General features: G+C 41.1%; 2 protein-coding genes across 6 annotated transcripts in view; both read right to left on the bottom strand.

Annotated features, from left to right (window-relative positions):
• Positions 1-944: 944 nt before the first annotated feature.
• Positions 945-9,726, bottom strand: TCTN2 (tectonic family member 2). 2 transcript variants are annotated; one of them, XM_042035027.1, is made up of 19 exons: positions 9,579-9,641; positions 9,129-9,256; positions 8,684-8,797; positions 8,316-8,389; positions 7,987-8,182; positions 7,679-7,779; positions 7,234-7,430; positions 6,879-7,002; positions 6,235-6,370; positions 5,522-5,587; positions 4,994-5,122; positions 4,663-4,740; positions 4,270-4,350; positions 3,844-3,955; positions 3,355-3,458; positions 2,897-3,047; positions 2,145-2,270; positions 1,968-2,056; positions 945-1,191 (listed from the first exon to the last, which is right to left on the bottom strand). In XM_042035027.1, exons 3-19 carry the CDS (start codon positions 8,772-8,774, stop codon positions 1,085-1,087), a joined length of 1,962 nt encoding a protein of 653 aa, XP_041890961.1. In that variant the 5' UTR covers positions 8,775-8,797; positions 9,129-9,256; positions 9,579-9,641; the 3' UTR covers positions 945-1,084. The 2 variants fall into 2 exon arrangements, with proteins under 2 accessions (XP_041890961.1, XP_041890960.1); XM_042035026.1 differs by lacking the exon at positions 9,129-9,256 and having other exon boundaries at positions 9,579-9,726.
• A 934-nt stretch (positions 9,727-10,660) lies between these two features.
• Positions 10,661-15,708, bottom strand: part of GTF2H3 (general transcription factor IIH subunit 3) — a 5,225-nt gene continuing 177 nt past the window's right edge. Inside the window, exons 2-13 of one of the 4 annotated variants that reach the window (XM_042034759.1) lie at positions 15,219-15,298; positions 14,824-14,933; positions 14,092-14,255; positions 13,771-13,833; positions 13,513-13,551; positions 13,050-13,078; positions 12,891-12,965; positions 12,649-12,702; positions 12,349-12,417; positions 12,104-12,239; positions 11,985-12,021; positions 10,661-11,896 (exon numbers count right to left, since the gene is read on the bottom strand). In XM_042034759.1, the coding sequence (XP_041890693.1) occupies positions 11,827-11,896; positions 11,985-12,021; positions 12,104-12,239; positions 12,349-12,417; positions 12,649-12,702; positions 12,891-12,965; positions 13,050-13,078; positions 13,513-13,551; positions 13,771-13,833; positions 14,092-14,255; positions 14,824-14,933; positions 15,219-15,298 (926 nt within the window). In that variant the 3' untranslated portion in view covers positions 10,661-11,826. The remainder of the gene's footprint in view (positions 11,897-11,984; positions 12,022-12,103; positions 12,240-12,348; positions 12,418-12,648; positions 12,703-12,890; positions 12,966-13,049; positions 13,079-13,512; positions 13,552-13,770; positions 13,834-14,091; positions 14,256-14,823; positions 14,934-15,218; positions 15,299-15,708) is intronic. The other 3 variants (XM_042034761.1, XM_042034760.1, XM_042034762.1) reach the window with 3 other exon arrangements.

Genomic DNA, 15,708 nt, shown 5'->3' with positions numbered 1-15,708 from the left:
CGGGAACGGCAACCGGCGCGCTGGCAGCCACGGAGTCCCCGCTGGGAGGCTGCCGTGTGAGAAGGAGAAATGCAGGACTGAGAAAACATCGCAGAATCACAGAAAATGCCGAGCCGGAAGGGGCGAAAAGGATCATCGAGCCCCACTCCTGACCCTGCACAGCACCGTCCCCCAGAGCCTCACCGTGTGGGCTTGGAATTGACCTTAATATCACCCAGTCCCAACCCTTCCTGCCGTGGGCAGGGGCACCTCCCGCTAGACCAGGTTGCTCCACTTTGAACACTGCCAGGCTTGGGGCATCCACAACCTCACTGGACAACTTGTTCCAGTGTCTCACCAGCCCCAAAGTAAAAAATGTCTTCCTAATATCTAACCTCAATTTCCCTTCTTTCAATTCGGACCCATTACTCCTTGTCCTGTTCTACAGTTCTTGATGAAGAGTCCCTTTGAGGTTGCTTTGAGGTCTCCACACGACCTTTTCTCCAGGTTGAACATCCCCAGCTGGAGCCTGTCTTCATAGGGGAACTGCTCCAGTCCTCTCCTCAACTTTGTGGCCCATCCAAACCACAAGAAAATCCCAAATGTTGTGTTTCATCAACCAAGGACAATGAGTAGATGTTTTCTACACCCTGTGGAGCCCAGGTCAGGCACAGCAGGTTGTCAATGCAAAGCATTTCCTGGAAAAGAGAATTTCAGGTCAGCACATGAAAAGAGCTGAAGCGTTATGACTTCTCTGAAGTGTGAGAAGTCTGCCCACTGCCCCAAAAATAGGTGGGCATGAGGGGTTTACTGTCAAGAGGAGCTTCTACTCGAGGAGAAGAGAACCAGCTTGAGAGATCAATGGTCCATCCATGAGGACAATCCCAACCCCGCTGTAGCCTCTGGGCTGGACTCGCCACCTCTTGAAGTCAACTCTGCAACTTTGCTACTCCAAACACAGAGTCTAGAGCTTGAAAATAATTTATTACTTTTTGTTTTAAATAACAGACATTTTCTGTAGCTGTAAAAGTACTGATTTTATGTATCTTTAAATGTTTATATAAATTGTCTACAAAATCCAAGAATATTTCTCCATAATTTTTACCTATCTCTTCCATAATTTAGAAAACCAAGGGTTGCTCATAATTGCTGCAAGTAAAATAAGAAATGCCAATAACAGGCCTTTAGCAAGACACTGGGAATATGGTTCTCCTGGAGAGAAAAGAAAAAAAAAGTGTAAGCATATGAGAGCTAAATTTTAGTTTATACAACAACCCAAAGATACAGATTAAAGTATATGCAAAGACCGAATAAATGATGTGGTACAAAGCAAAAAAGTCAGATGCTTCATACTTATAAAATTTCATACTTTGTATAACTTTAATCCCAGAAGTTGTGCAGATAAGAAACACAGGCAGTTTCTTTCTGAACAGAGTACAGGTGCCTTGATGCCCTTTGAAATGCCAGTCATTTAGTTTACAGAGTCTCCCACAAAACATAATCCACCACAGTTTTATATAGAGGAAATTTAAAAATTAACTGTATTAACAATATGGCAAATTTTTACTGGCAGAGTGAAAAACAAAGTCTTCCTCCACCCTTCAAGGGCAATGACACACACTGACAATGTTACAATCACAGAAACAACATCATAAAGCCACATATTCTCCTTTGCCTTAGCCAACACACCTCCCTCCAAATTCCATAGGGGAGTGAAAAAGAATCTCTCTGCCAAACTGATACTCATAAAATGTCAAGCTTATCCAAAAAGTACTCCTAGTAATTTTTTTTTTCCACTAGTCTAAGTAAGAAATTAATGCATTGTCAAGGACACAATTAAACAGACTTTTTGGACCATGCTTTCTGAAAAATAAAATTTAATTCCCCACCAGAAAGCACTTTCAGACTGAACTCCACACATCTAATTATGTTTCAAAAAAATATGGCTTATTATGTTTTGCAGCATCCCACATTGTTTATAATTTTACCTGTGTAAAAGCGCGTCAACGGATAAAGGAGCTGTGGCCAGCACACATCATTTTGATTGCAGTCAAATTCTGCATAAATCTTGTGATATCTGGAAAAAAGTAACCTTTTGGTCCAGGCTATTCATGTTACATCAGCTGAACATAATGGGAGGTCATCAACGTTTTTACCAAAACTACCTTGTCACTGGAATGGGTGGCTGAGCTGGGACTTCAATGAACTGAACAGAAGCGGTGATGGGAAGAAAGCTGAGGGTGTTTTTGCAGCCAAGCCCACACTGGAACTGCCATAAGACTGTTGAGTAACTGTAACAAAAAGCATAACTATTGCTTGAGGGCTGTAAATGGAAGTTTAGAGCCTAAACACAAGCATGAAAGAACAAAACACACAGTATTTATGAGGAGGTTGATAATCCCTGGATTTTCCACATCGTACAGGGGGAGAACTTGCACAATCTGGAAATGAGGTAAAACGGAACAGAATCCCATTTATTTGATAGGGATTGACTTGGTGGAGGGGGGGAAGTGTTTGCAAAGTGAAAATTCCCTGTTTCAGGAAAGAATAAAGCATTTAGCACAGCTCCCAAGAGCTCTGCAATGGGGTAAGCCAGAACACAGAACAATCTTGTTGCTTCCACCACGTGACTCCTGATGGGATGCCCCGTGTATGCCTGCTGCTGGCAGCATCATATGTTTTATTTAATGTTTCAATGAAGTACGAAGATTATCTGCTTTTAATCGTTAATTCTTTCTTTAATTTTCATTTCAGAGGATCAAAGGAATTTGGGTTGCAAACATAAAAGGCATGTAAAAGACCAGAAGCAACAAAACCCACCCTTTTTGGTTGTAAATTTACATCAGGTATGTTAGGTAAGCAAGGGCCAAAATGAAGCACTTATTTGTCAGATAGCCAGAGACACAACTCACTTTACCTGGTCTGCACAGCAAGAATCTGCTGCTGGGGACTCCCTTGCACTGCTCCCACTTTAGCAAAGATTATGCGAATATTCAGGTTTGCAGGAATGTCTGGACAAATGCCTTTCAAGCCTCCAGTGCTCACATTAGAACTAAATGCATCAAGGCCTATGAAGGAGAATGGAGGTATTAAATGTAACTATTAAAATCTTTCTCTCTATAAAAAACACCTAAAGGAGTAATTTATCAATGGATAAATACCAAGTCATATGTGTACAGGCTGGCAGTAAAATATGCAGTATCCATAGACATATTGAATTATGTGCCTGTGTGTACACATATATGGATGGATGGATGCAGACACACATATCACTAGCTTTAGGTATTTGGAATTACATTTTGGGTTTATTTTGACATGCTTTATTCACTGTATGGGAATATTTAGACTACAAAGAACAACACAAGCCTCACTTACGTATAATTTCGACCCAGTCATTTAGATCACTGTAACTGGAATTGTCCCTCTTTCCAATGTGAGTAGCTTGTATTAATGCATTCAATTTCTCAGTTACATTTCCTCTGCAAAGTAAGAATGTAACATCACACAGAACGTATATAAAATAAATAGAAGTCTTACCACTCTGGGTTGCAGTATTACTGTATCATAAGGTCAGTTTCCTCTGAAAGATGTTACCACACAACAAAAATAAACTTGAACTACTGAAGGGAAGAAATGGCAAAGCATTGCACCCAACACGATCATCATTTGAGTAAAGACTGAAACCATTATTATGATTTCCCATTAAAAAACAGAAGTGAGACTATTAACCACAGAAAGCTGAAACAAACACATGAACATTTAAAAACAATGTACCAGTGCTGATGGAAGGCACTTGTAGACAGTCATGTAACAACCAACAAGACAGATGCAGCAGGGAGAAACAATTCAGCTTGTGTAGTTTACCTTAAAAGGCTGCAATCTTCATTAATATCAACTTCTAGAATGCACCCAGAGTATGAGTCTACTCCAAATAAAACTGGTCTGTAAGTTGCTGATGCACATAAACCTCTGCCAGCTGTGAAATGAAAACATTTTTACTTGAGCTTTCCTGTTATCCACCTCTGGATCTCTAGCTTTCAATTTTGTGCAAAACATCAAACATTAGAATGCAAATTCAATGTGGTATAGTTCAAAAATAGACACAAGTCCATTCAATTTTGCAAGAAAGCATTAAAGGTTTTCTCACTGACCTTTTAAAGTTTGGGAAAGAAAAGCAAAATTTGGCAGAGATTTTTAACTAAAATATGTTTTTAAAAAACCAAAAACCAAACAAAGCTCCAACATTTTAGCATTAACTACAATTGAAGTTGCAACCTCACAAGCCAATACCTGGCTGCCAAATGTTTAGGCTTCCAAGAGGATCAGAAGAATTCATATTTGCAGCTCTCACTGGTTTTCCAGCTTGATATCCTAAATGTAGAAGGGAAGATTATGAACACTGTAGAAGAATCTATAAGCATCAGCATTGTTTAAAGAGTAAATGTCATCAATATTGAAGTAAATGACATTTCCATTACAGTGGGAATGGCCCCACTTTAAATAATCAATATCTATGTAACAAAAGCCTAAGAACCAGTCACTGCTATTGGCAGTGCAGTAAGGCAGGAAGGTGAAGGCTGGCAACATAAAGAAGTACAAAAGAAATACAGAATGTAATCACTGATAATAATCTATAGAGTACAAACTTTTTTACTTTAAATAGGCAAAATGAAGTATTAATACCTGGATTCTCGAACAGCTCCTCTCCATTAGTACTCTTTAAACTTAGAAATTCGACAGTGAATCTTTGTGTCAGTGTTTCTGGTAAAAGAAAGAAGTAAATAAGTAAATTAGCAAAATGTATGTTCTGTGTAGGACACAAACTTCTGTCTTTCATTAGTGACAGAGGATTCAAATTAACACAAATTAATGGAACTCAGCCCCATACTTTTCTTTCTAGAGTCCAAGGGAAATTATTTTTAAGAAAAAATAGTAAATAGGCAATTCTATCACAGAATTTCCATGCAGAAGAGAAAGAAGTAAATCAAAAATCGTAAAAGAAATGTCAGGATACCTCCATCACATAAGCTTCCAAGGAAGACAGTGACATTTACTTGCTCAATGTTCTTGTCTTTCCAAATGAATTTATAATGTTCTGCAAAAGTTACATTTTGACACAGAACCTCAGCAGCATGAAGGCTTTCTGGCAGAAGAAAAAAAAAACGAAAAGGTCATAATGAAAACCATTCTAATTAGAAAGCTCTGCTACTGCAGATGAGAAAGAACACATTAAAACCTTGGCAAAATTCTGGAAATTACAACATTCATCTTTTTCAGAGTTTATTTTACTGTTTCAATGTGCAATGGTGCAATCCCTCATGTACACAAGGCAAGGAACCTGATTTCCCGACCAGCTGTAATGAACTGGAGTCAATTAAATACTTCCTGCTTTGCAGGAAGCCAGTTTACTTTTTCAGTATTAGGTAACATACAGGATTCCTCCTAAGAATTGCAGCAGGTAAACATTTTAGACATCAAAATAATCTATTTCATATACAATCCAGGTTAAGTAAGAAACATTAATTAAATGGAAGAGACATACCACTTTCAGTGATGAATTTGCCCCTGTCAGTGATGGGTCTATAGACAACATTTTGTTGAAGGAAGTCTGAGAATGAAAAACAAGCAAAGACTTCTGTTTTCACATCCAAGGTGCAATCCTTGTTGTTATGAAAACTGAGTAGTAAATTATTTAGAAAAGTAATTTTGGTAAAGGCACAGACTGTTTATGCATTTTGAAAGCACAGCTCATTATCTCTGGGTCTTACATAGACAAACAAAATTAGACTATTATGGAGCATAAAATAAAATATCTTCATGCTGGTAATCACATTATCTCAAACTCCAGAATGACTCTTCCTAAGTACATGCTTTTGTAACACAGAAAGTAACCACTTCTCACTAGCTCTAAAATGTTGATGCTGCACCCTCCTGACAAAAAAAGGGCTCTGCAACAGTCTGAAAATGAAAAGTGGGAGTGATGCTGTTCAGAACCATTATGAGTCACCAGGAACACGTAAATGGGAAACAAAGGCCAATCCCTTTATTTCTTATCTCCTAAATCTTGGGAAACAGTGGGACACTTGCTAGAAGGTCATGAGAAACAGGAACAGAACATCCCCAAATGCTGAACTACGGCCACCAGATATCACAGATGTTACATTTAGCTACTGTGCCAACAGCCCTTGGGTTTGTTCTGTTCCAGCAGCTCTGAGAAACATGAAACACATTCCTGCTTGGATTTCTGCAGCATACCTGCAGTGCCAGTGTTTATCCTCACGTCATGGGGCAGGCCTTCCTTGTAAGACTCCAGATTGGTCAGGCACTTGACATCAAAGTTGTGGAGAAACACTACGGGAGCATTTCCAACACACTGTCCAGCCATGGATTGCTGTGGGTGGTTCACAGAAATAAGGATTTTCTATCCCCTTGCTTTTCATTTGAAGATTATTTCTTAGTGAAATGCCCCACGTGTGCACTACAGCCACACATAACACTTTGACAAGCAAGCTATCTGATGTTATACAAACACCTCAGCCTTTGGCAAAACAGAGGTTAACACCTTAAAAACGCAGCTTTAGAAGTAGTTTCAATGTACACTACGACTTCATCTTCATTTTTGAAAATAATTATAACCAAGAAGTGTCTCCAAAATACATTACCTTTTGCAGGGATGGGCAAGGGGATGAGGAAAGATAATGTTTACTTTTAATAAAGACTTTGTTGTTTTGGTTTGGGTTTTTTGGTTGGTTGGTTGAGGGGTTTTTTGTGAAAAATACACACCACCACTTTCCAACATCAAGTTGCTGAAATCGGATGCAAAGCCATCAGGAGTGTGATGCAGGGAGTTCCAAACAAACTAAGAGGAATCAAAAGCTCATAAAGCACCAAGTGATTACCTGGGGAACAGTAAAATACTCATCCTCTTCTGTTGTAATTGGATCTCCTTCTCTGTAACCAGTGAAAGGTTTCCCAGGAGAAGTCTGTAGAGGGATCTTGAATGAAGGAACTTCCGCTGTAGAACTGCAGACAAGTTTAAAAATTAAACAGGGCTTTACTCTTTACCTCACACAAACAATTACAGGTTTGCTTTCATGTCCCCTGTTCTCATACATTACCAATGACAGTTCTCCACTTGCATTTAAGGTTCACAACCTACAGCCCTAATTTCAAAGTAGCTTTCATTATAAAGACAGGTTATACTTTTGGTTGCATAATGAGTGTGATGAGAAAATAAATTTTCGTAAGACTTACGTAGAGCCATGATAAAAATAGCCAAGAAATGGTGTGTTGTCAAGAGAAGACTGTACACAAACGAAGGGAAACCACTCAGGGGTATATTCCATTGACTGGGAAGAGCACAGCTGATCAAAAGGTGGGTTTACATCCCCACCAAACACTCCAGTGAAACATGATCCACTGAATAACTGCTGCAAGTCTGGTGTACACTCCTGAAAGGGAAAAGAATGGCCACTTTTTAGCAAGGTAATTGCAATACTCATGGCACTGTAAAGCCAAACTTACAGGTAAAGCAAACAACCTTGTAGAGAGAACATATTTACTTTTAGAAATACTGGAATATCCAAACACAGCCTCTGGCCCATCTAGTCTGAAGCATTCAGTACCTCTCTCTCCCCACAGACAACAGAGTCTAGAAACTTTGAAAACACTTAATCAAAGTTTAACAAGAAATAAGTACCAGATCACAGCAACAACGAACATCACAAGCTCCAGCTGTTAAGTTACAAGGACAAGAGCCCAAGGGCTTAAATGCCTGGTTTGGGATGATAGTTGCATTTTCTGTAACAGAAACAGAAGAGAAAATTGGATTAAGTGGACTGGAATCCAAATAAAAAGACCATGCACACTGCAGTTTATTCTGTGTAAAAACCTTTTTTGAAATTTCATTCATGATTGCTTAGTATCTCTTATTGCTGCCCAAATCCCGATCTTTCCATACAGAGAGGAAAAGAACAGCCAAAATGCCATTTCTTCTTTAGCACTTACCTGACACATTTCCTATAAAGGAAGAGTTGGCAAATATTTCAGCTTGGATCAGGAGCTGTGCCAGCATCACTGAACCACGGCAAGCTAAAACCTGGAGTGTTTCCACCATGCACAGAGGTGAGGAGCAGCACTCGGTGGCGTTGGGCAAACACAGCTCCAGAGTTCTGGTCAGGCTTACAGTCACCTTGGCAGTGTTCTGGAAAAACACAAAATAAAGTTTGACAGCTCTGATGGATTGTATTAAATTGCTCTTGTCTATACCATTCATCAGCTTCTGAGAGAGAAGTTGGAATGAAGTGGAATAACAGAAGAATCAGTATTTTACATACCACACCAGGTGTTACAACCAAATTCCAATCTCCAGCTCTTTTACTTCCGCTGCAATTTGCAAGTTGCAATTTTCCTATAACAAAATAAAAATTTTAGAGGTATTCCACTGTCATTTAGAAAAGACTGGGAAATAAGAAGTACATTGAACCTCCTCTTGTGTTCCAGGTACACCCTCAGGCCCAGCTGACACGGAGCCAACTCAGAACTAATGGCTCAATCACAGAAATCCTCTGGAATTCCTGTTTCAGTAATTATTAAAGCACTAAATTACATGCATTACCATTTTTCCAGTAATTTTAGTGTCAAAAAATATTAATAATTCAAACGTATTTATTTACATGGGGGGAGGGGGTTGAAATGTTCTTACCTGTCTCTTCATCTCTAGGACTTAAAATTATAGAAAAATTAACTCCTGAAGAATTCCCAAGAAAAAGTGAATTGACTCTGGGCCCTGACATATGAATAAATGAAGGCTGAAAGACTAAAAAAAAAAAAAAAAAGAAAAAGAAAGAAACACATCTTAACACAAGCTTACTGAGAAAGCGAACATCTGTAAGACATATAGATCTTATGCTTGGGCTAGATTCTTACACTTTTAGACTTTAAATTGTCAGAAATAAAACAAAAATATCTTGTAATGCCTAGTACAGGGTTGTATTTACATTCTTGCCACGTGCTGGAGGAGTGGGTGTAGCTTTCTATGCCACAAGTTTGTATTTGTGAAGATGCCCAGTAAACAGGCACAGTAAAATAACATTATGGCACTTACAGCCCACGCAGATACTACACAGCTCAGGCAACACCATATTTACCATTTCTTGCTGACTTCAGCTTACACTTTTTAATTTCTTGGGGTCATGAATTGTTCCAGGGATGTCCCGCTACCCGCGATCCAGGAACTGCGGGCTCCTGCCTTCAGCATGTGGACGCAAGGACAAGTCTAGCGTTCAGAGTTGGCAGTTTCACCGGATTTTTCTTTCTAGACTTTCCCAAGGTGGAAAGGTCCGACATAAACAGCTCCACCCTCTCCCTCCGAGTCCCTCCCTGTGCTGAGCAGCGGCAGAAACTCCGGGGCAAGCACGTTCTGGTTTGGGGAGGGGCGCCCAGGACCGTGCCTTGGGGAGCCCTCAGCGTCTGCGCCGCCTCCCCTCTCGCCCGCCCGGGCCGATCCCGCCGCGGGCCGACCGCCATCCTCACAGCCCCGCCCGTCCCTCGCCCCCGGAGACCGCCATTCACCGCGGCCCCTCAACGCCCTGACCCACCGGTGTCGCCGGCCGGCTGCCCGGGGCGGGGAGCCGCCCGCAGCAGGAGCAGCAGCAGCGCCCCGAAGGCAGCAGAACCCATAGCGCTACGGCGGCCGCCCGGCCGCCATCTTGCAGCGCCAGCGCGGCGCCATGGCAACGCGGAGGGCGGGAAACGCCGCCATGGCAACGCGAAGGGCGGGAAACGCCGCCATGGCAACGCGAAGGGCGGGAAACGCCGCCATGGCAACGCGGAGGGCGGGAAGCCGCCTCACGGGAAGGGCGGGAAGCCGCCTCACGGGAAGGGCGGGAAAGGCGGCGGCCTCCGGGGAAGGGGCCCGGGGAGCGAAGGTGGCGGCGGGGCAGCTCCAGAGCCTGCGCTCAAACGAACAAAGCTAACAACGCTAGCAAATAAGCTCTAAGTGTGTTAGAAAAAAAAATTAAAGTTTAGGGCTCTCAGACCCGGGGGAGGAAATCAGCATGGTTTGGGAAGAGGGAGTATTATTAATAATGAACGTGAAAGAATGCAGAATTCATGGGGCAGCAGGACATCTGGCTGGACTTCCAAGTTAAGGAAAAAACTAATAAAACCAATTCAGTAAATTGTGCTGAAATCAGATCCAAGCGGGTAAAAGGTAACTCTGGTAGGAAGCCAGTGACCCGAGAAACCCCCAAACCCAAAAGAAGAGACAAACTGAGCATGTGGATTAATTAGAATGAGAAGTGAGAGAATCATTAACCAATAGGCAATAGAGTATTAATTAATAAGTACATAACTTGTAGCAAATAAACACTAATTCCTCTGTTTACTAGAATGTATAAAGTTAAGTTTTCATAACTGATGTACATTTTACAGAGTGGTTCCCATCTACCTCAACATTGAATAAAGTAACATTGATTTTCTAACCTTACAAACTGGTTAGAGTTTTATTTCCTGGTTTTCGGTGACAATTCCGGACATGTCTATCCCTCAGCATCTCCCCTGACTGCACTTGGACCTGTTCTCCTCAAGCACCTCATCCATATCACACCATTACATTCAAACAAAACTCCAAGAATATCATGTAACTCATCCTTAAGTATCAAAGCAATATCTGACCACATTTGAAAAAGAAACAGTTTTTATTACAAAAGTTTTATACAACGTAAATTATAAATACAGCCTTCACACAAAATGGCTTTTGGCAATGAAAAAAGTTTGCTTTGTTACATTGGCAAGCCCAGAAAAAACTGGCACTGCAGCTGTTACAGTGACAAAACCTGATGTGAATATCAAGACCTGACAAATTCCTGTATACACATTGGGAAGGAAAAAATAACTCGTCTTCTGTGTGGAAAAAAATTCCTCTCTATTCCTTTCAGGAGAAAGGTTAAACCACCAAATTATATAGGACTCTTTAGAAGGGGAGATTGTTTCTTTAAATGAAAGCCACGTTCAGAAGTACACGGCAGACCTTCCTGTCCTGCCATAAAAGACACAACCCCAAAAGTCTTTGTTCTTGCCAAATGTCAGATGGAAACCCGCATATTAAAAATAAGAAGTGTGCCTGTTATCATATTACAACTACATTTTTTGTTTTCCAGTTTCAAAATAAAACCTTGAAGACTAACCGGCTAGGCTGCATTTATTGACGTTATTTTAAACAAAGGGAGGCCGTTTTATTCACAAATGAAGAGATACCAAATTGAGAAAGAAATACCACAAGGACAGTACAGTCACAGGAATATGAATACATGTGAGTGCACATGCAGGGCAATTAGCACCTCTTTTTTTTTTTTCCAAGTGGCTCACAAACCATCTTGAAAATGATGGCTCATATTGCCAGCAAGAAGCTGAAGTCCCTGAACAATGCAGTGCTACGATTCTGATCCTACACACTAGAAATGGGCATTCTGAACTTTACACCAACATACAGAAAGAATCGAAGCTTTCTTGACTTCAAAAATAACTCAGAAGTGTGAAACTTTGCAGTGACCAGAATAGCCTCAAATTCACAGGCCATGTCTCTTTACCAGAATGTAACTTCTTGTTCTTCTTACAGTTAAGAATTAGTAATTAAAACAGCACAGATTACATGGTCATACAGTGATTTGTTACTTACCAGGCTGCATAGAAGACACACATCTTAAATATTTATCCCCTAAGAAACAAGTAATAGCACAGCATACAATTCTCTTTCATATCCAATAAAAAGTGCCATCAGTTTCTCAAGTAGGTTCCATTCCATGGAATTACTGGAGGAAGTAATGATCTATTTACATAATGTTGCTATGCAGCTACCTTTAATTTCTTCTTCTTTGCTTTCATGACAGGTGGCAATGATATTTTGAAAGCAGTCCTGGAAAAAAAAACATGGAAAAGCATCTGTCAGATAGACTGAACATATTCCCATACCCACCCTTGAAATACAAAGAATAAACACTTACTCGCAGGTACTGCAGATAGGACTGAAGTTGCAGAATACTGAAACATCAAAGAATTGGCTTTCACTAAAATTGGTCATTCGAATGTACGAAATCAGACTGTTAAATATTTATAAACTTACTTGACAAGCACACAGAGCACACGTAGCCAATTTCAATGAGGTTTCGATGACAGAAGCAGGCAGCTCTATAGTCAACATGAACAGGAGGTGGAAGGACGAGCTGTGATCTCTGCTCTTGATCAGGGAGAAAAACCCACTGCATGAATAGAGAAAAATATCTTGTGAATTGGACTGGTATTCCTGTATTACCTCATCAGTGAATATTTCACATCTGACACAGGAAAAGTGTCTTTTAAGTGACTTACCAACAAATATTGCAGAAGGGATGGCATGTGGGGCACTTTCAAATATATGCCACCCGTAATATCACAGGCCTGCAAAGCAGAGACAGTGACCAGATTGTTGTTTGATAACATTAACAGGGCATTTAAAATATCCACGTACTGCACAAGGCCTGCATGTCAGAACTGTCAGATCCACTGAACATATTTCCACACCCACTCTTGATTAAAGGAAAGAAAAGAGCTGAAGAACATGTTGAATTGCCTAAGTCAAGTATATTTATGAGTTAATATAAATGGCAAATTAGAGCAGGAACTCTGTACCTGTTGTAGAAGACCTGAATCAGAGTCCAAGACACAGGCATCAATCAAAATACTCTGCAAGAGATGAAATGCATGAAAAACAAATTTAGCCAGAACCCACAAAGCCCCGTCAGTGTTACTGTCGTGACTTGTTCCCACTATAGATGCACTATAATTTATGTAATCATAAAGGAAACTAACAACTGTATTATCTTTGCACAGAAATAAAAGATAATATAAATGAAAAAAAATGCCAGCTTCACCTGTTTCTGTGCGGCGAAGATCACATTCATGAAATTCATGTATTGCAATGCGCTGTCTTCTGCAGCTTTTATGACCTAAATAAAACAACTCAAACTCCTTAGCCTACATATCACTGGATTTCAAGACTAAAAGAAAACTGTGACAGCAAAAGTTCTTACCAGAATCCTTGATTTAATTTCTTGATTGGCTAAGTATTAAAAAGAAAGAGAAATGCATCAGCACATTGTTTGTATCACCCTTTTAATTCTGTAGCATCTGACACCTCAGAATATCTTGGACATTGGATCTAAAAGGTCAGATAAAATACGTATATGAAACTATTTCCAGTCCCAGTGACAATTATCTATGGACTAATTCCTCTCAACCTCCAGTTACTCCAAGGAAATTCCAGTTACAGTTCTAGTCACGGAAAACAGAAAAGCTCCCTAAGAAGGTGGACTAATGACCAAGTCCTTTAACTTGTTTAAACTGGGCAGCTTCAAATGATCAGAATAAACCTCTACCTATTGGTGCCAATTTTGGAAATGGGGGTGTGTCAAAACATGCATATTTGTCTGTGTGTACCTGTTATTCAGATTAAAATATTTATTCAGGTATTGAAAACAGGAGAAGAGATGCTACCTTTTAGGTCTTTTCCCATCTTGTTGATATCTACATTAGCTGACATTAAGGAATCTACATTCCATTCTTGGAAATAACTCCATGATCCACACCACACATTCATCACCTTGGCCAGCACACATTTTGATAAGCACAGTTACCAGGCAAATGTTTCAGTTTTAAGTACAATAAAAAGCCAAGAATAGTAAAAATTAGTATTATAAGAAACACTCTTAAGAACACACAAAGGTTTTGAAGATTCTGTGATCAAAAGGATACAACAAAGTGCTTTAGCAAGTGATCCTGCTAACAGGGTTTCTGTCTGCTGGCCCTTCATCTCAGCTGCAATACAAGAAAAGTTGCAAAAGTTACTTTTATATATAAAACCAGCTACTGAACCTGACAATACAAAATACTACACATTTTTATCTTTGACAAATAATATTAATGCTGAGGCCTGAAGTGTCAAAAATAATAAACTCGTCTACTTTAAGCAAATTAAAATTCACGCAATGAAAATAGAGGACATTTCTACAACTCTTTGACAGTCCAAGTGTTTTGCAATTCTGCACATTAACCCTAGAATTTTCTTCTCCTTACTCTTTGTCATGAGGTCTTTAATCTCTTCTGCAATTGCATCGTTTATTGCTGTTAATAATTCATATTTTCCATCCTTGCTGCCAGAGCAATTAGATTCCATGGAAGGGCCTCCCTCTCCAAAGGGATCTGCAGCAGCCCAACGCTTCCCAGGGTACAGGAAACGGCTGAAACAGAGGAAAAACAAAGTATTCATGTTTTGTCTTTAACCTTGTAAGAAAAAATGCTATAAATGAACCAGCTGTAGATAGCAATCCTCTGAAGTTTAATTTAAAATCCTTTTAATACTTTAGACATTAAAGAGATTATGTAAGGCAAGTAACCTTCAACCTAATCTGGAGTAAAACCCACATTCAGCTCCCTCCTATCAAGACATCTCTTAAGAGAACTGGCAGAGATACCATGGCTGCACTTGGGGGTAGATCCTGAGACTCACAAACATCTGGGAGAAAAATATCCCCTAAACAGGGAACTTCTACCACTTGCATTGTTCCATTCCACACATATTTATCATTCTCTTGTTCTCTCTATATATTTTAAGTCTATTTAAACCTCCCTTCTGTCTTCCAAGTCTTTTTGTTGTTTTGTAAGGCATTAAGATTCTTTCGTACATGGTTTCAGCTAATTTTTTAGGACAATGATATAATACACACTTGTAACTTGCACTCAAACAAGAAAATCAGGAGAAAGATACAGGAAACTCGAAACCTTTACACTGTTCAGAAGCAGCTCTACCTTTCCTGAGTGTGACTTGCTATTACAGCGAGTTTGTTGGTGCGATTCATGAGGAGGTGAGAGTTTCCCAGCACCATCACTGCATCGATGCATTTCGATAGGGTGAACTGCTGGAAAAAAGAATAGAGCAGATGTAGCACAATAACATTTACAGAAAACCAATTCAGCAGAAATCTGTGGAATGACAGCAGTTGAAAAAACTTGAAGATGCAGAAAGAGATGCTGTTATAAAAGCTCCAATGAATACAGAATGCTGGGTAGATATTTCAAAAGGTATTATGATATCCATTACACCTGCTTTAGCAAACAACATTAGCACAGTTCAGAAGTCAAAGAAAATGAGACAATTTCTCTCAGAAATGGCCATCAGCAGTTCCAGCGCCCAGAGCCCGTACCTCAGCCTCTCCCAGCGCCCTCTTCCCCCACCAGATCGGGTTGGTGTCGAGGATGATGACCAGCAGGCTCAGCTCATCATCTGCAAAGGGACCACACAGCAGCGTCACTCCGGGCCCCCAGAAGAGCGGTAAAGCCCCGGGGCCCCGCTCACGGCTTCTGCTTCCCCACAAGGAGCCCGAGCCCCGCCGGGGCACCCGCACACCCCGCCGGGGCACCTCAAGGAGCCCGAGCCTCGCCGAGCCACCCCCACACCCCGCCGCGGCACCCCCACACCCCGCCGGGGCACCCGCACACCCTGCCGCGGCACCCCCACACCCCGCCGGGACACCCCCACACCCCGCCGGGGCACCCCCACACCCCGCCGCGGCACCCCCACACCCCGCCGGGACACCCCCACACCCCGCCGGGGCACCCTCACACCCCGCCGGGACACCCCCACACGCCGCCGCGGCACCCCCACACCCCGCCGGGACACCCCCACACCCCGCC

Source organism: Corvus kubaryi, unplaced genomic scaffold, assembly GCF_017639235.1.
Source record: "Corvus kubaryi isolate FWS band 111438036 unplaced genomic scaffold, C.kubaryi_AGA036_p1.0 37382, whole genome shotgun sequence".
Taxonomy (NCBI): Eukaryota; Metazoa; Chordata; class Aves; order Passeriformes; family Corvidae; genus Corvus; species Corvus kubaryi.
Note: the sequence above shows the minus strand (reverse complement) of the source record. Positions and strands in the feature narration are given on the sequence as shown.